The 19069-nt window shown below is 41.5% G+C and overlaps 3 protein-coding genes across 6 annotated transcripts in view; 1 reads left to right on the forward strand and 2 right to left on the reverse strand.

The window, feature by feature from the left end:
* LOC110047133 (colorectal mutant cancer protein-like) overlaps positions 1-6110 on the forward strand; it is a 23620-nt gene extending 17510 nt beyond the window's left edge. For all 4 annotated transcript variants that reach the window (XM_020752875.2, XM_020752874.2, XM_089272731.1 and 1 more), the window contains 4 exons: positions 199-762; positions 1488-2549; positions 2965-3300; positions 4952-6110. In XM_020752875.2, the coding sequence (XP_020608534.1) occupies positions 199-762; positions 1488-2549; positions 2965-3300; positions 4952-5035 (2046 nt within the window). In that variant the 3' untranslated portion in view covers positions 5036-6110. The remainder of the gene's footprint in view (positions 1-198; positions 763-1487; positions 2550-2964; positions 3301-4951) is intronic.
* On the reverse strand, positions 5556-12480 carry LOC110047134 (uncharacterized). The gene is made up of 4 exons (XM_089272745.1): positions 11164-12480; positions 9013-9324; positions 8042-8252; positions 5556-7182 (listed from the first exon to the last, which is right to left on the reverse strand). Exons 2-4 carry the CDS (start codon positions 9319-9321, stop codon positions 6134-6136), a joined length of 1569 nt encoding a protein of 522 aa, XP_089128871.1. The 5' UTR covers positions 9322-9324; positions 11164-12480; the 3' UTR covers positions 5556-6133.
* Positions 12481-12563: 83 nt separating this feature from the next.
* LOC110047136 (short-chain dehydrogenase/reductase family 9C member 7-like) lies at positions 12564-18489 on the reverse strand. Its single transcript, XM_020752878.2, has 4 exons — positions 17332-18489; positions 16613-16801; positions 14144-14383; positions 12564-13131 (listed from the first exon to the last, which is right to left on the reverse strand). Exons 1-4 carry the CDS (start codon positions 17648-17650, stop codon positions 12911-12913), a joined length of 969 nt encoding a protein of 322 aa, XP_020608537.2. The 5' UTR covers positions 17651-18489; the 3' UTR covers positions 12564-12910.
* Positions 18490-19069: the final 580 nt, after the last annotated feature.

The following is a 19069-nucleotide window of genomic DNA, read 5'->3' on the forward strand; positions in this document are numbered from 1 at the left end:
ATATGGCTGTGCATTCGGTTGTGACAAATCTTGAGAAAAATTCATAAGATGAGCTTTATTATCCTACTTTACTTGTAACCAACTCAAAAAGCGACAACTTGCTATTTTTTATATTTTTATCTTTTTGCAGATTACATGCAGATCTTCACTTTGATGGAATTTTTTAAATTGATTTCTAAGTCTTGATTTTCTTCTAAGGTTCTTGAAATGCAGGATCAGCTCAAACTGCTCCATCAGAAATCACTTCAGTATGAACAGCAAGCCAGAACACGGACCAACAGCCTTCAATCACAGGGTACCCAGCCCAGATCCCCCAGCACACCACGGCGAAACACTCAACCATCGTCCGGTCAGTCAGGACCCCGCATGCACAGCAGACAAGCCAGCTTGGGTGCTTCCTCAGATGTCTCGGGTAAAGAAGGCTTTTTGACATCGCCCCGTATCTCAAGGCGCTCCAGTACTGATAGTTTAAGTATGCATAGTCACGGTCGAGGTTCTCAGCCCACTCCAAATGGGCAGGTCCGCAGACCAAGCATCTCGGAAGGAGTGTGGGCGACTTCTGATGGTAGCCCAGCTCGACCGTTACGTCATCCATCAGGTAGTGTTCAGTCCATCTCCAGTCAGGCGTTCTGGAGGCCTGGTGCAACTAGTGATCTGGGATCGTCCATGCATGGTTCTCAAGAGATTACAGTTGTGGCGAAAATGGTGGACGATGGGACGCAAAGTCCAGCAATCACTGGGGTGAACTGTATCAAAGCTCTTGTAAGTATCGCCAGTTCAAATCTAACACCACTGGAGGGGGGTTTGAGATTACTTTTGAGATACGAGCCAAGACATGTCTCTGGAAAGATCGGTGTAGCGTGTCTGATTGGTTGCTCCTTGCGCGCTAAAATTCAAAACCGAGAGCAACAGGGTGGCTATTTGCTGTCGCTTAGTTTTGAACTTTCGCGCGCAAGGAACAACCAATCAGAGACCTACAAGGATCCCTGTATAGGTGACGTCATCACCGGAAATTTTTGGCTCGAATCTCAGACTAGCCTGCTAACGCAGACGTATTCAGGCTGTCGCTTGTCTTCGCCGAAAATAACAGCCGGAAATACGTCTACGTTCGCAGGCTTATCTCAGACGTGTCTCTCGAGCGGGGAAAGAACTGAGGGCTTGAAGGGAGATTTCTGTTTACTAAGGCTAATAAATAATTAGAATGGGGAGTTAGGATAGCAGGAATGATAGTGTTAATTGATTCTTAGCCACTTACGAAGAAGGACCAATCCTAAAAATTTGGGCTCTCTGTTCTACTCTGGTTCAAACCACAAATCATGTTGGAATTAGGATTTTGACACTTACTTATCTGTGAGATTGATAATTGCTCTTCTCCTTGCTTGTCTCCACGCGTTTCTTTATTCATTTGATTATGTCAGAGGCAATTTCATCTCAGGACGAACGTTGTCTAAATACTACTGTAACTTTGGTTTGTTTTTCTATCATAGAGTCAGCTACCTGAATTTCCATCTGGTAAACTGCCTTCGGATCTCGTTCAAGCCCTGGAGAGTTGCAGGACGGCTCTAGACGTGTTTAAGGCGCTCTTCACTTTCTGCGATGCACAGGCCGACAAAAAGCTCAAGGAATACGAGCTCGAAATTGAAATGTTAACAAGTCGCTTTGATCATTTACAGGCTCAAAACAATGTGATCTCTTTGTCTTTAGAAGAGAGTCGAAACAACGCGGACAGAATGTGTGTTCTCATGGGAAAATACGAGTCGAACTGTACTGCACTTCAACTGGCGTTAAACTTTTCTGACCGAGTCATCGAGACTTATGAAGTGTTGTTACAGTTATCTGAAGCGGAGCAAGCCAGGCTTTTTGCCAACTGTCGCGCGGCTGGTGTTAAAACTGGTCTTCACAGCTACGTAACGTCATGTAATGACTCGCCATATAGACTCATGTACGCCGAAGAAGCCGAAGCCGAAGAAAATGATCGTGTGCCCGAAGATGTTGATTCGTGCGTAAATCGGAGAAGAACGGCGGAAAACGAAGCGCGCTCGCTGTTGCAAAAACTTGATCGTAACTTCGAGAGCCAAAATGGCGGCGGTCAGCCGTGGGAATCTGTATCATCAAACAGTAGAACTAGCTCAACGGGTTCATCAAATGATATGGAGTTTACTCCAGAAGAAGAGGCCAGATTAAAAAGTTACATTCAACAGTTAAAATCCGAAAGGTCTACGGTCGGCCTAACTGTAATCGAATTGGAAAGTTTGCACGAAGTGGCGCAACCCAAAGATTTGAAACTGGAACCACTTGATCCCAAAGTGGACTTGGAAAACGCCGTACTTATGCAGGAATTAATGGCGCTCAAGGAAGAAAAAGCAGAATTGAAAGCTAAGAATTATTTAATTGAAAAAGAGAAGAAAGCTTTAGAGCTCAAGATCACGTCACGTGACGCCCAGGAACAGGCGTACCTTGTTCACATCGAACATTTAAAAACTGAAATGCAGGATGAGATACGGAGAAGGAGGAGATTGCAGAAAGATGCTGGCGTCGCCAGTAGCAAGGTAGGTAAAAGTAAAGCCGCTTTAGAGCCTGGTGCGTAACGCTACTGTGCGTAACTCTGCTGTCCCTGTAGCGTGACGCGAGTAGGAGTGTTGTTACTCTCCCTCCCTGCCCAGTGCACAATTTTCATTGAGGTGGAGTGAAAAACGTGTGGCCAGCGCTCAAAATTTAGATGTTGCCGGCTTGGATAAACTACTAAACACGCGTCAAGAATCTAGTGCTACGGTAGTAAAATGCATTTACTGAAATTTCGGTTGATTCGCATCTTTCAGATATAACGGACTCCGTTGTTCTTGTAGCCGTCTACGTTGTTACGCTGCTAGTCCTTGGAATGTCGGAAATGACGCGGGATTGCGTGAGAATCGAAGCAGCTGCTGTGAAGGCTCAACATAACTATAATTTTTTGATTTATTTCAGTCGGACGAAAAATCAGGAGGAAGCCCTTCGGGAACACCGTCCATTACCCTTGCGGAACTGAAAACATCAGACGAAGACATCCCACCGGATTTGTACGAAGCTGCCAGGAGAGAAAAGAAGCTGAAAGCGAGAATCCAGGAATTGGTTGAAACACTGGAGAGTCTGTCGAAAAACTCCGAAACAAGACATCAACAAACAGCCGAATACGTGGCAGACTTGAAGAAAGCGAATGGCGCACTCGTGGCAGCTTACGAGAAAGCGAAGAAGAAACACGGAGCCAGGCTAAGAAAACTGGAGCAGCAGATGATCACAATGGTGGAGAGACATGACGCTCAGGTGCGTATGTGCTTATGTGATCTCGTGCTTGCGCTTAATCTTGCATACCAAGAGAAGATGAATTAGAGAGTTAATCTCCTGTGGGCCTTATTCCTAAGGCAATCCTTCTCAAGTTATTTTTAGACATGGTACCCAGTTCTTCCACGGATTTTTACTGTGACCACGCGCGCTGCGTTGATGGTGAAAATGCGTGCACAGACTATCCACGTGAATTTCGCGCTACAGAATTGACAATTTTAGACCCTTCTGGTATTTTTGAAACCGGTGGTGATCTTAAAATAACTCGAAAGGGATTACCTTGGAAACTAAGACTGACCTTTTACTCTTCAGTTTCTCTTTCGCGTTTATATGATTGGAAGGGCACTTTCTCAGCCGAACTTCTTTACCTAGTCGGTTGTTTGATTAAGCTATGTAATACTTTTACGTCTGCAAACGCATACAAATGTTCTGGTCCTCACTAGTCCGGCGGTAATTCAAGGAATGTTTTCCTTTTTCCACTCTCGAATCTTAGGGATTTTAAATAACCACGACGGCGACGTCGAGGACAACGTCGATTAAAAAATGACTATATTTTACCTACGAATCTCGCGATATTCAAGGTCATTTAGTTTGTTTCTCACTGTCAAAACTTTCACGGAACTGATTCTGGGACACAGCGATAACGTTGAAATAAAAATTTACAAAACAAGCCGTCGTGGTTCGCGTTCTCCAGACAACGCAGAATTTGTTCAGTTCACGTTGCTGGTTTGCATAGGACGGCAAAGAAATGCACCAAGAATTATAACGCACGTGCACAGCCATTGTTCTGCTCATTAAACCTTTTGTGTAGCTACACTTCCCGTTACTGTTGCCGTCGTCAGGAGGACGCCTGTGGACGAGGCATTAGGGAGCTTAACCACGACGGCAACGGCAACGGCATCGATCAAAATGATCAAGTTCTGATCGAAATGATCAAGTTCTGCGTTGTTTGGAGAACGTGAACCACGACGGCTAATTTTTTAAATTTTTATTTCGAATTAATCGATGTGTCCTAGATTCAGTTTCGTGATAGCTTTAACAGTGATAAACAAAGTAAATGACTTTAGGGTACCGCGAGATTCGTAGGTAAAATATAAAATCATTTTTGTAATCGACGTTGTCCTCGACGTCTCCGTCGTGGTTTCTTAAGCTCCCTATTATTGTTTGCCCAAAACGCTTGTATTAGGTACATATTTTCGGCATATTCATAGGAAGAGTTCATTGGGAATCGAGTGTACACGCAACATCCACCATTCTTATTTAAGGATGTGAAGTTATAATAGCAGATTTGCACGTTGTCGTCATTTGACTACAACTACCAGAATTCCTTTCGTTTTTTCTTTGTTATTTAAATTTTGAATTCCCAGTGGGGTTTAAGTAACAACTGCCCTAATTAACATAAGAAACAGAAAAAGTGAAGGATTCTGGTAGTTGTAGTCTAATGACACCATCATGCAAATCGCCTATTAAGCCAACTAGGCCTAGTGACTTGACTTCACTGCGTTTACATGAATAACCAAACTCAATAACACGGCCAAATCAAATCTGATTTGCAAGGCTTATTTGAAAGTTCTGAACGAATTGACTGTTGATTCTGGCTCGTTTTTCACGGTGCGTTTTTGTCTTTTTTTAGGTGAGAACTATGAAAGAGAGGATATCTCTCCTGGAGGAAGAACTCAAGACGACAACAGCGCGTCAAAACGAAACTGCGCTTTAGTTCTTGCCTGCCAAGTGACAAGCCATCTTCCCGTGATACCATGCTATCATTTTGCTCCTGAAAATGGGAAAACTACGTCAATCTGTCCTTTAGGGGTCGTATCTAGTGTAGAGGCGTAACGTCAGAGGTTGACTGAGAACTAGACTCGTAAGGAAGCGAGGAAAAGTATGTGACAAGCGCGTGTCGATGATAATATGTGACAGAAGCATGCGTCGATCGATTGTAATGATCACGCCTTTGGTCATGTGGGTCGTTCTCAGATGCATAATGAAATTTTTAAGTTCTTGGACATTTTCGAAAATTTCCTCTTAGGATCTGTAAGAAATATTTTGATCGTCGCTTCGAAAAATTATATGACATATTTAAGACCTTCGTGACTGGAGGAAAAATTCCACATGTAAAAATCAGCAGGTGAGACTTGTAAAGAATGACTTGTTCAGCGATGTTTTTTGATCGGTGAGTTGATGTCAGTGAGGGTGGCGAATACATGTTATTGTGCCTGACTACTTGTGTCAATAAATTTCTTTTTTTTTTAATTCCTAGAACAGACAATACTTTTGCATAATTTAGTAAAGGTGGGAGATTTCATGTTTAATTGCAATGAAATACACAGAACCGTTGTCAGATGCGAAGTGACATCTTTCTGTTAGTTTTCCAAACTTTTTAACGAACTTTCGCCTTCATGTGAATAGTCAATCAATGGAGAAGGATTAAGTTGCAAATGTCTGTCACACAATAAGAAAAGGAACGATTACTTGTTGCTTACAAGAACAAGTCCTTTGACTGAATAACGAAACAACCATAACATGAAATATAAACAACGCAACCTGATAACTTATGTTCTCTAAATGCCTCTTAAATTTAGCTTCACGATTATTTCTCTTAGCAACACAGTACTTTCTTAAAACCTTTTTTTCTGTTTCTGTGTTGTAAAGATGTTTCGTGTGAACTGTAACAAACGAAACAACTTTCAAGGCATTGCTACTAAGGAGATGAACTGGTACATTGAAATATTAGGAAGCAGAAAAAGCTAAAGATTCAATTGAATTAATAAAGTTAGCTTCATAGATGCTTATTGCTTCGTCTTTGTCGAATTGTTTATCCAATGATAGCCCTTGTTCTCCTATACATAGTTTTCACTTTCTCATAAACACGATCAAACCCCTTTCGGGCCACTAGCTCTTGCAGTTCGTCGACTTCTTCACATACACGTCGGATGATGTCCTTCGGTGGCTTGAATGCAAAAAAACGAAGCAGTAGTTTCTCATCCTTTCGGTCCCACTTTGACCTCAGGGGCCGTGAGCCAATGGGTGTTGGATTGCGAAGTCCGAGGATGTTTTCGTCAAATGCGTCAGCTCTTCTTCTCCTGCCTTCCTCCCATACCTTCTCCATGTATTCGGGATCGTCTTTAATCTTCTTCCACCTCCTCTCTGCAGCAATTCTGTTTGCACTCCTCCTCCATGTGGGGCATCTATTGTGCACCTCCTGTGCCAACTTCAGCGAAGCTTTTCTCAACTTGGGAAGCTGAGGTGACCGCTCGTGCACAATGAAATGGCAAAATTTCTCAAGGGAGAGCAAGTACTTTTGGACCGTTCGCCCAACCATTGTCGTTTCTATACGGGCATTTGCCCATTCCCATACTTTGTCAGGGTCAAGGAGCCCATCGATACTTGAGGTGGTACAATCGATGTTCTCCATCATTCGATGGAGACATCTTGTAAACTCCAGAGCCTCATTCTCGGTATACTCGCCACCGAAGAAGGTCTGGAGATGTTGATAATATTGTGAAAGGTATTCCATGCGACTGTTGGGCTGTGGCGATCGCTTATAAGTGTTTTTCCACCCACATCCCACTTCTACCTCACTGGTGGATGAAATGTCAGAGGCAGCTGAGGCTTCTGCTTGCAAGGTGTCGTCATCATCATCATCTTCATGCTCCGTTTCTACTTCCGGTTTTGATTTCTTGCTTGCAGGTTGGTTAACCTTCGAGGCCTGTGCCAAGCGCTTGGAGCGACGAGTTTGTGGCAAGTCTTCAGAAGATGGCTGCTCTGTGCCTTGCGCTGTTCCCGTGTTGCTGGTTTCAGGGCTTGTGTTACATTCAGTGATGGCTTCAAGTGTTTCCAGAACTTGTGTCTCTTCAACTCGGCCTGTCAATATAAAAACACAGCAGGGTACTGTAAGGCTGCACACACTACTCACAGGTCAAGGAGCTACTTCTTTTGGCCATTATAGAATACCAGTCCAAACCTGGTTATGCCTTGCCATCCCCTCTCCCATGATAAATTGCTTTAGTGGCTCATTAACCTGACTATTGATGAATCTACTAATTTATGCTAAAAGTTTAAAGAATTTTAATAAGTAGGTTCATCTTAATGGATTTTAGCTTTTTATGTTAGGAACTACAATTGTAGCTAATCTATAAATTTATTCTACAATTTTAAAGAATTTTAATAATAGGTTTATCTCAATAATTATGTATTTTAGCTCTTTACATTAGGAACAAGTTTAGTGTAGGTGTCGTAAATTAGTACAGCTTTTTGGTTGAGCTAGAACACACCCCAAGCTACCATAGCTTTTGCATACCTCTTGCAGTACGTGCCTTTGGAAAGGAAGCTGCACAAGCTAGTAACCCCCAACATTTTGTGGGGGTCTTGGGTGGAGAGATGTTTTGCGAACGTGAAGTGCCTTGCACAGAAAGTGAACACAATGACCCCTGACCAGGGATTTAACCCAGAACTCTTGACTGGAGATCATACAGTGCCTCATACAAAATGATTTTTGAAGTTCGGGATAATTTGCTGGGTGTACTAAGTATATCAAATACACCAAGAAACTGATGAGGGCCAATACTAGTGGGGATATACACCTTGAATATATTATTTGGAACTACATGCAGCTGACCAAGTGGAGATTTAATACTTCATTTTTCTTTTTTCCTTAGTGGTGTCAATATTGTAACTTAACAAAAACCAGTTCCTGTTTCAAAACATGGAAATTTTCACTTACAGGCTTGTCTCGGTAGGTCTTTGTCATGAATTTTTTTATATGATAGCCGTAGCCAGCTCATAGCCCGCTCAGCAACACAAGACAGCACCCCCTTTTCCGCTAGTCTGTCCGCTGCGGTTTTAATGGTGCACAGTGCATGGTATTCCTCCTCCATGCAGCCAGTCGAAAAGCTTTTTGGCAATTTTTCCAAGTGATAATTGCCTTTTCTTCCCTAAAACACGATTAAAAAGAAATAAATATTTATTAGTGCAATAAACTGACAAGGTATTGGAGAGGAGGAATTATATGGCAAGGTTAGTAAGAGACTTGAGATATGCGTTTGCTGCTGTTAATTCTTAATTCAACTTTATCAAAGGGTTTCGTCTGGGATCTGGTAATTTTTTTCCTAACTAAAACCATTTTTCACTCCTAAAAAATTTCCCAAAATATCTAAATCACAACAAACTAATAAGTCAGGACCCAACCCCCAAACCTTCCAGTTTTCAAATGACAATTACGTTAACCAGTTTTGGGCAACCCCTTTCATCTCAGTCATCACAGGGGCTTGGTTGTATTCACAGATTACCAACAATTTTGGGTCAGGTCTCATAAGAATGGCTCAATAGCCTTGATAGAACAATTTATAGAACAAATCACAAAGAATACCCTTAGCCCCAGAACAGTAACAGCTGCTACACTATGACAACAACTTGAATTTATTTACTATCTTACAAGAGCTGCTACACTTCCTTAAGTTTATGGTCCATAGTGTCCCACTCAAACTGGGACTGGGCCACATGTTTGATTGCCGAGACTGATTTATGGTATGAATCTGAATACAATAGAATTATTTCTGGAATGCTATTGTGTGGTGAAGGAAAGCCAATCAGATGCAAGATAAATAAAGACTGCAAACTGTAACAATGACTAGGATTCGCACAGTGACAGAACCTCTACTTTGTAACAAATAATTGATTTTCATGGTCAAGTACCTGAGGAACCTCTGCATCAGCCTGCACTTGTTCATGTTTCTCACCATTTTTACTAGTACCAGGTGCCATCTCTCTGCACTGCGGCTGCTGCTGCTCAATCTCCACACCTTCAACAGTGATGTCTGAATCACTCCCACGTCGCTCATTTCTTGCCACTACCTTCTGGTTAACTTCAACTGTACCACTTGTGCTTGCCACTGACTCTGCTTCTCTCTTACCATTTTTAGACACATCTACCAATTCCAACTCCAGTTTCCTCTTTTCTTTTTGTATCCCTCTGCCCCTTGCAGAGCTACGTTTACGATTCATTTTCTAGAGGAAAAATGAGAAAATCCCACCAGAGAATTCAGGGTGCAAACATGAGAATAATTGACAGACACTTTCCTGTGTATCATTTTTGAGAAATAGATTTAATTAAGCCATGAAATTCTAAGTGGTTCCCATGCCCCAAAATTCAATGCTTTCCTGCTGTGTTTCAGACAGTCAGTGTCTGTGAAGGGTCACTATTTCTGTGACTGGAGGACAATTTAGATGAAGCATACATACCTAGTTAGCAAAGAAAATAAAATGACGTTACTGACTGGCTCCAGTGAATTAAGAAATGTTGTAGAAAATTTGGTACAGTCAAATCTCTCCACAATGGCCACCTTGGAGACAGATAAAAGTGGCTGTTGTAGAATACTGGCGATTGTAGAGATCTGAGGTGATTGTTAGTGGAGGTTTGATAATATTTTGCACATTTGTGGGATCATGTGTACTAAAGGCATCCACAGTCAAGTGTTGATTGTTACCCTCAATCAACACTTTATCGACACCTTGGTTGACACTCCACCTTCATTTTCGGTAGACAGTCAATTGACAGTAGACCAATTGTCAAGGGATGCATATGAGTTGGTTGACACCCAGCCAACGTTGATCAAGTGTCGATTGAGAGTCAACTGAGTATCCATCAGGATGTTGATGGAGTGCCAATTGAGATGTTGATCGAGGGTATCGATCAACACTTGCCCGCGGATTCCTTGTACACATTATCCTTTGTGTTAGGTGAAGTGTATTTAGGGGGCAGCTTGAAAGCCTGTCAATGTTGTCCAGGCACTTGAATTTTTTTCTCAGAATATGGACATAGGAAAAAGCGAAAATTAAAGGCACTGCGTGGAACACAACAATGACTGCCATGTCCAAGTGTCATTACCAACTGCCCCACTGGAGAGCTGTACTAATAACACGGAATTCTAAGAAATTTTTTTTATATTGTGCTAACAATTATTAAAGAACTAACCATTCTCGGATCAGTGTTATGATGTCTAAACAGAGCACTATCATTCCTGTATTTAGCTGATTTCATAAAAAGGGTTAACATGGGGAGAAAGGAAATGGGTGACGGAGATGGTTACCCTCTAACACTCTACATTTCCCAACTTCAAGGTGGCCATATGATGTACCAGATGAGATCGTGAACCAAATTATTCCTCCCTCAGCTAGCCAAGCAAAAATGCCTACACTGCAGGCTGTGTAACGCAAATACCACTTTCCACAGTGCTTTGCGAGCAATTTCGGTCCATTTACTCTTTCAAAGGATCAAGGGTCAGGGACAGAAGCTTTTGTATTCATGACAGCAGTGGACTCCAGTGTAGTCAAATAAGTGCTCAGTGACTGATTAGATTGCACGTAAAGGCTGGTTTTCACTAGCGCATAAGCACAATCATAAGCATAAGCATAAGCAAATGAGAACACCAGAACATAAGCATAAGAGTATACACAGGCGCAGTATTAACAAAATTTCTCGATACCAGCTCTCCTTGACTATGCAATCAAGATGGCCACCAAACGCTTATGCTAATGCTTATTTCACTCGCGTTCGCAGTACGACATAAGCATAACATAAGCATAACATAAACACGAGAAGAACGAACCATGTTCGTTCTTCTTGTGCCTATGCTTATGCTTATGTCGTGGGTGTTCTCACTTGCTTATGCTTATGCTTGTGCTTATGCGCTAGTGAAAACCAGCCTTAAACGAAAACAGCATATTGTCACCAATGACTACTGTACATCGAAAAATTGCTTCACACACAATTGTTTCGTTGTATGAAAAGCTTAGAAACTGTAAAAAAACAAAACAAAAAAGCAGCTCTACAGTTAAAATACTCACTGAAAAAGTTGATACAGCAAAAACAGGACTCGCTGGGCGCGGCGCAATCTATACACCTACTGTCTGCGTACATTCTCGTACCCAGAGCTCCTTTTGGTCACAACACTACCACAACACCATATCGGGCGCGGCCTCTGTGCATCCCTGCAAGGGTCTCTAGCAAGAGGTCCCATATCCCGCACTGTGTATGGTTGGTATCTTGCTCTATCGAGTTTGTGTGCTATTTCCAGCAAGAAAAGTAGTGTTCTTTGTGGCGTAGAAAAAATATTCATTGTCACGGAGCTTGTTCAGTAAAAATGGCTCAACTTCCACCTTCATCTTTTCTACGTGGTCATGGGCTCCTGACGTGGTAGTGGACCATAAAAGGTCTCGATCCAGTCAAGAAGAACTCGGCAAATACACAGTCATCGTCACCTCACACTTGCCCCATTTCTCATGTATGTAAGAGAGTTTCTTTACGAAACGTTCACAACATAATTTTGACGATTATTTTTTCCATAGTAAACTACAGTCAAATAGTCATCAACTTTGCCTTTCTCAAACTATTTGTGGCGCCATTTTTATGGAAGCGCCTTCCCAACGGCTGATCGTAATTGTTCCCTCTACTGATCCTCTCTCCCCCACTGGTTAGGTTTGTAAATCTGGTGTGTCTTCCGCAGGCCGTAACGGAACTATCTGACGGTACCAAATTCTGGATCACGGGTTTAGGCACACTATCTTCCAATGGTGGCAGTCCAGACTATCTTCAGCAGGTCCAAGTTTCCGTAGTAAGTCACTCGCTGTGATTGACCTTACTCAGGAAAGATCCACGACTCAATGGAATGTACGGGCCTAGACAAGGGTGGAATTGACACATGTCAGGGAGATAGTGGAGGACCTATGGTGTGTGAGACTGGTGAGAAGTTTTATCTGCAGGGCGTCATCAGCTGGGGCTATGGATGTGCCGTAGCCGGGAAGTTTGGCGTGTATGCGAGGGTGACATACTTCTTGCATTGGCTAGACACCGAAATGTCCAGGAACTAACCTAACTGGTCATGGCTTCATGGGGAATAACATAAAACATAATCACGGGCTCATAGTTGAAACGTTTCTTATACTCGAGGAGGAAACTGAAATACCGATGTTTCAGTTCTTTAATTGTCACCTTTCTAAGTTATAAGTTGGACAACAAAGTAGTGCTACTTGTTTTGCTGCACGTGTAAACTACAAATTATATTATATATCGATCGTTGATCAACAATTTTTACTAAGCACGCGCCTTGCAAGGTGTATTCAGAGCATTACATTCTAATTAAAAGATCTTAAGGGTACTCTAGGAATAAAAGTGAAGCAAAAGTTTAGTCCCCCTTTATATTTTGTGTGCAAATTGTTTACCTGAAGGGATGAAAAAAGAATCATACTTGGATTGACAGCCTTTATTTTATAAACTGACGGTGATTGTATTTACAGGTAATCACTTATCTATACCACATATATGACTGAATCAAAATGTTGAGTTTATATTAAACCTACGAATGTTTGAAACTCGATCCAATTTGCAAATTTCCGTTCGAAAGCTACATTTCTCGCTCTCTCAGTCTGTCCACCCGAGCGAGAATAAAATTTTCTGACGAAACCAAGCCGCGGAAAACTTTTCCCACTGCTAAAGCCGTAAGCGTGCACCATTAAATTGTGATTGCCACTTTCGTATACAGAGTTTGATGTATAGCACGGCTTTGCTAGCTTTGTTACTGCATACAGTTCTACGTTACTTGCTTCCCTGAGGTACTATGTTTCCACATAGCACGTGGGTAATTATGAAGTCTGCCACGAAGGTTGGTAACCGCGCCATCCAAGCGGTTATAAACCAGGCGTCCAAACCGACTAAATAGCGATCACGTGGTGACTGTGATGTCAGAGCATCGACAACAGCATCACTAACTTGTGGTATATGAGATGAGGGAGGTGTAGCAGTAAGGAACGTGATGCCTGAAACAGATAGCAATGAATGATAACCTATGTCTACAACACGTTTAAAAAGCAACTCAGGACGAGTTTTGCTCGATTTTGGTCTTCTTACAGGTACCTACCACAAGGAAACGACAACGAAATAAACTTTTGCTATTCAATATTTATTGCAAATTGAGCTAACTACAATTCGGGACAGAAGTATTGGCACGCTTAATCGTTTCGCCAGCAAATGAACGAGTCGTTTTAACTCCCTCCTCCCCAAGTTGATTTCTATTCATCCAAGCGCTTGATTTCCACATCATTTTAATTAAGGGGAGGGATTCTCGGAATCTTGAACAATAGGGAGTTTGAGAAACCAGGACGCGACGCCGAGGACAACGTCGATTAAAAAATGATTTTATATTTTACCTACGAATCTCGCGATACTCTCAAGTCATTTTCCTTTGTTTCTTAGTGTCAAAACCATCACGAAATTAAATCTCGGACTGGGCGAAACCTTTGAAATGAAAATAAAAAAAATTAGCCGTCGTGGTTCACGTTCTCTGGACAACGCAGAATTTGGTCTTTTTCACGTTGTTGTTTTGTAGAGGAGGCAAAGAAATGTACCAAGAATTATAACGCACGTGCACAGCTATTGTTCTGCTCATTAAACCTTTTGTTTAGCGACGTTCCCGTCGCCGTTGCCGTCGTGGTTTTCTTAAACTCCCTAATGACTCAATGGCGGTAGTGACGGCAGCGGCAGTGGTCGTGGCAGTGGCAGTGGCATTGATGGTGGAAATGACAAGGGCAAGGACAACTGCAGCGAAAGTAGCAAAGTTAATGTAAATTACAGTTCCAATGGCCGTCTGTGATAGGGGCTTTGGCAGTGGAAGTGGCCGTCTGTGGTGTTGTTAGAGGCAGTGCAGGGGTAAGAGTATGAATTTTGTGATTGTTACTATGCACTATGTGACTTACTAAACTAAAAATATATTGAGTGAGGAAAATAATATGATAAAAAAGGACTTTTACAAGAAGTTAACGGTTAGCCTACTCTTTTCCAAGTAATTTTCTCCGTACTCTTCCTTGAGGTCGTCATTCAAGTTATCCCAGCCTTGTTTTAGTTGTATTTCCCTCACACTAGAATTATTCATTTGTGTTTTGAATGCTCCTGGTTCCATGATGCTCACTTTTATTCCCCAGGGATGCATTTCTCGTCTAAGAGCGTCAGAGAACGCTTCTACGCCAAATTTGCTAATGGCGTAAGGTGCGAAGAAGTTAAGAGACAATAAACCTGTTGATGACAACAAATTACTTAGCTCTTATTAACCGAGCAGGAGGTCTGTATGGGAGAATCTTGACCGAGGTCGTGAGTACAGACCGAACGCAGTGAGGTCTGTACACACGACCGAGGTCAAGATTGTCCCATACAGACCGACTTAGCTCGGTTAATAAGATGTTTATTATTTGGCAAAAAAGAAAACTTTAATTCGTTTAATGTAACTGGTTTGTACTAGCTGACATTTTGCTTGCAAATGACGATGAGCTTAACTTAAACCTGCCGAAATTTGCTCGTCCGCTCTACTTTTTCTGTCATCAGGCTTTTTGGCACTTCCATAAATGATTGAGAAGAAAATAATAGAAAACGGTGAACATTTTTGTATTTTAGGTTGCTACTTTTTCAACGCAAAATGAAACCGGTCTGGATGCCGGCCTAGGTGGGAAAATCTAGACCGCGGTCAATATCGATTTCAGCCAATCAAATTCGTGAATTCGGTAGTTCCCAGTCCTTGTGAGACACAGTATTATAATAATAACTACTTATTAACCGAGAGTGAGGTCTTTACGGGAAAATCTCAGACCGAGACCTTGCCGTATTGACCGAGCGATAGCGAGGTTAATATGGCCAGGTCGAGGTTTGAGATTTTCCCGTAAAGACCGAACATTCGAGGTTAATAAATTGTTTATAATACAGCTTTTTGCTCTGTCTTTGCAGGCCCGTAATCGGTCCGTGGGCATTACAGGCGAATTATGTTCTACAGTTAGCCAATCGGAGCGCACGTTAGATCGGCTACAAACATAAACTATATCATGTAATAATTGTAAATAATGCACTCATGTTGTTTTCAATTTGAAATTGAAGTTGCGTTAAAGTATCAACTAGACAGCGAAAATTATCGTTAAACGCTTGAAAAGCGGCATGGTCATTTTAGAAGAGGAAAGTTCTTGTTCCTAGAAACTAATATATAGATTTAGCCAAGCTTAAAAGCGGTCTCCTGGGGCCCGTTTCTCAAAAGACCCGGAAACTTATCGAGCCAGCAAAGCCATTTTTAATACATCTGTATCCAAAAGCAGAGAGGAATATACGCCTGAAACTTCTTGTATGAAGAGAACCTCTTTTCATATTAAAAATATGTGAAAAAAACAGCTCTGTAATCATAAGTTTGAAATTTTGCTAAGGTTTCCGAGTGAGAAAACATTTCGGGACCTTCGAGAAATGGTCCCAGGGCCAGGTTGTTCAAAGCTCGATTAAGCTAACCCAGGATAAGCAAGAATTTTCATTTGAGTTTTGTAACTTTGCGGTGAGGCTTTCTGTATTTTGTTTGGCCTTCTTTCTGAGTTTGAACAATCTCAAAATACACAAATCAAAAGCTGGGTTAGCGTTAACCGGCTTCCGAACAACCCGGCCATGTTTACAACAAGTTAACCTGATATGAACCAATGATCCAATCGTAAACCAGCACTTAGTCAGCAGTCAACTCAAAAAAAAAAAACACTTGACCTCAATGAGCTGAAAATTTGAGCCCGCGATATGATCACGTCATACTCGTCAGCGGATACCTTGTTTTGACAGGTGTCAATTGACCATAATATGGATGTCCAATATCAAAGAACGACGTTAAAAACCAAGGCTGTATGTCTCTTTCAACCTATTAGCTGGAGTATGGCTGCCATCTTGGGCAACTCCGCCGCCGTCGTGCGTACGCGCCCACGAACAACATCGCTAGCCATGCTAACCATGAGAAAATCAATCCATGGGTTTCCTTTTCTTTCCTGTACGAGTATGGGGCTCCGCCTGGCGGCCCTTAGGGCGCTATTAGCAGGATTCTGAAATTACTAGAAAACATTACGGCTTGGCATAGCCGAAGCTAGCGTCGCAGTTGAAAATATACAATAAAAACCGACGTGTAAGATCCAACCAGAGGTCGGGCAAAATAGGTTCGTGTATTTTGTGTTAGTTGTTGGCAATTTAGGCTTAGTAGGTTCCAAATTAGTTCTTAATTTCGATGAAGGAGACGTGGTTGTTGACAGGAGCCATAAGATTAACAAAAACAAATAAACCTAGCAGGTTCTTGTATTTTTGGGTATTAAAATAGCAAATTTTGGCCAGCAGGTTCTTAAACCACTACGTTCTTACACACAGGTTTTTACTGTACCCAAAACGTCCAAAAAAACGAAACCAAACCAAGCAAAGGGAAAAGAAAGAAAAAACCGTTTTTTTTTTTTTTTATCGTTTACTTACCAGTACCACTGGAGAAGTTTACCACTCGTCCCCGGGCCTTTTTCACTAATGGAAGGAAGGTTTTAGTGACGTCGATCATTCCCCACAGATTTACGTCTGCGATACGTTTAAAGGTGTTCAGTGGTGTCCATTCTATGGGAAGTGTCTGGAGAATTCCAGCGTTGTTCACCAGGCCCCACAATCCTGTAGCTACGTACAACAAAAGAAAACAAAAGTGTAAGTCAGCCAACGTGCTTACAAAAACAGTTTATTTTGATTGTCCTCAGAAAATTCACTTTGCCATATATTAAGGTCGTGGATGAAGAGTTGTCTCAAAAATACAGCACTCCTTCTCTCCTCATAACATGCAGCCAGGTCTTATAACTGCTTGTTCCCGCTGATGTAAAAGTTGTAACATATTTATTTCGTGATGTCGCCCGGTTAATCAAACGTATACAACGCATGATCAACCAAGTGACACAATTGATAAGTCACACAAAAACATCGATAAAGAAACGGTAGACCTGATTTCGCTTTTATCAAAAAGCAAAACAAAAATGTGCAAAAGTTGCAAATTTTCAATGAGAATTCAAGGTTTCATTCTAACAGTGACAATTGCCTATCTTTTCAAACCAAGTTTTACAAATTAGAGAACTTTCTGGCGATCTTATTGACTTACCAATGACATAATCTAAACCTAAACCGTGCGTAGAAATGTCTAATGTTTTTACAAAGTTTACCTGCACCACAAGCAATCTGCCCTTTTACTTCCTTACAAACGTCATTTATCTGCTGTGAGTTTGTAACATCCATCTGGAATGTTTTTAGTTTGTCGCTTGTTACGGATTTCAAACTCTGTTCTCCTTCTTTCGTTAAACAAGTCGCCATCACGCAAACTCCCATCTCGTCCAGTTTAATGGCGGTTTCTCTACCGAAACCGGAGTCACAGCCAGTAATAAGAACATACTTGCCTTTAACATCAACTTTCGCTCGAGGGATCAGTCTCCTTACGAAATAGATTGCAAGCAAACCGATTACAACTGGAATAAACCAAAACATGATTTACATGTGGCTCCTGAAGTTCAGTAGTCGGTGATCCTTTCTTGTTTATACCACAGGTCACCCAAGCTTAATATAATGTAGTTTATAATATGTAATTTGTATGGAGAACAGGAGCATCTAATTTTCAACTCCTCAGACACGTTACAATGAACGCAATAGCAAGTCTCTTTTTTGCTAAAATCGGCGAGGAATTCTCTGTCTAAGATTTATTTTGTACTATACTGGAATAATCATGTTCACTCAAATAATCATCTCTTTTACGGTGAATAATAAAAAATGATCAATCCAACTGTTATCGAAACGCAGTATTACAGACAAATAAGGCTTTTCTTGTATTGTGAGAGGCACAGATAATGAGAAGCTGTCATGTTCGCGGGCTCACTTTGCTCGCCGACTCGTCTCTCTCGGCTTCGCCTTATCTCGTGCCGCTGTGCACGAGAGCCTGGGAACTGCATCTCCAGCCAGGCAAGAATCAAAACATTCCGGAGTGGCGCGGCAAATGCTTATGCCAAACCCTCTTAATTATGTTATTCCAGCTATAGACATGAATATGCTATACTTACTGGACGGTGTGGAAACTAAGAATATCTTAGTACTTTCCGCTAAATGGAAAACTTTCTCCACTATTCAACTTAACTTATAATGTGAATGAATAATTGTGAATCTCCTAGTTGGTAAAGGAAGGAGGATGGAGGTTTGTAAATGTTTGACGGATTGACAAACAGTTACTATTGCTATTTTTTCAATTCATTTGCTTTTAACCCATTGACACGTGGAGATTTTTGGCCGAAAAAACGCATTTCTAGACATCCTTAGCCTGGATATGAGCTAAACTGGCTCTGATCTACTCAAAAAGGCATTTGCAACAAGACAGAATGCCTTTCTTTCCACTAGCATCGCGTTTTATCACATTTTTGCTCGGGCTTTTTGTTTTTTTTTGTTTTATATTTTTTCGCCTTTCTTTTTTCTCACTTCAACGTAGAATTTTGTCAAATTCTCGTCCAGAGTTTGAGGGCTGAAACTCTCAATCTTGTCGTCAATATTTCGCGCTTTACACTATTTTTTCCACACTGTGTTTTTGCTTTCAGCCGACTAGTTTATCTCCGTTATTTTTTCGCCTGAGACAACTGGAAAACGGGACTCTTCTCTATTAGCAAGGAAATATTTTCATCTGGAACAGAATGTTGCCGCTGTAGGTAATCAGATAACTCAACTTGCATTGTTTCCGTTCGTGGAATTTGTGAGGAATCAACGATGCTGTGGTCGCTGTGGGCTGTGTTTCTAGTATTTCATCTGTGAAAGCTGGCAATTCCAATAATAAACTTTCATCACTTTGCTGAAGAAACTGTGGAAATGTGTCAAAATTCACATCGGAGAAAATATCGCCAGTAAAGACATTATCTAAAGATACATATT

This window comes from Orbicella faveolata, unplaced genomic scaffold (genome assembly GCF_042242905.1).
Source record: "Orbicella faveolata isolate gen_17 unplaced genomic scaffold, um_ofav_v1 contig_1, whole genome shotgun sequence".
NCBI classification, from domain to species: Eukaryota; Metazoa; Cnidaria; class Anthozoa; order Scleractinia; family Merulinidae; genus Orbicella; species Orbicella faveolata.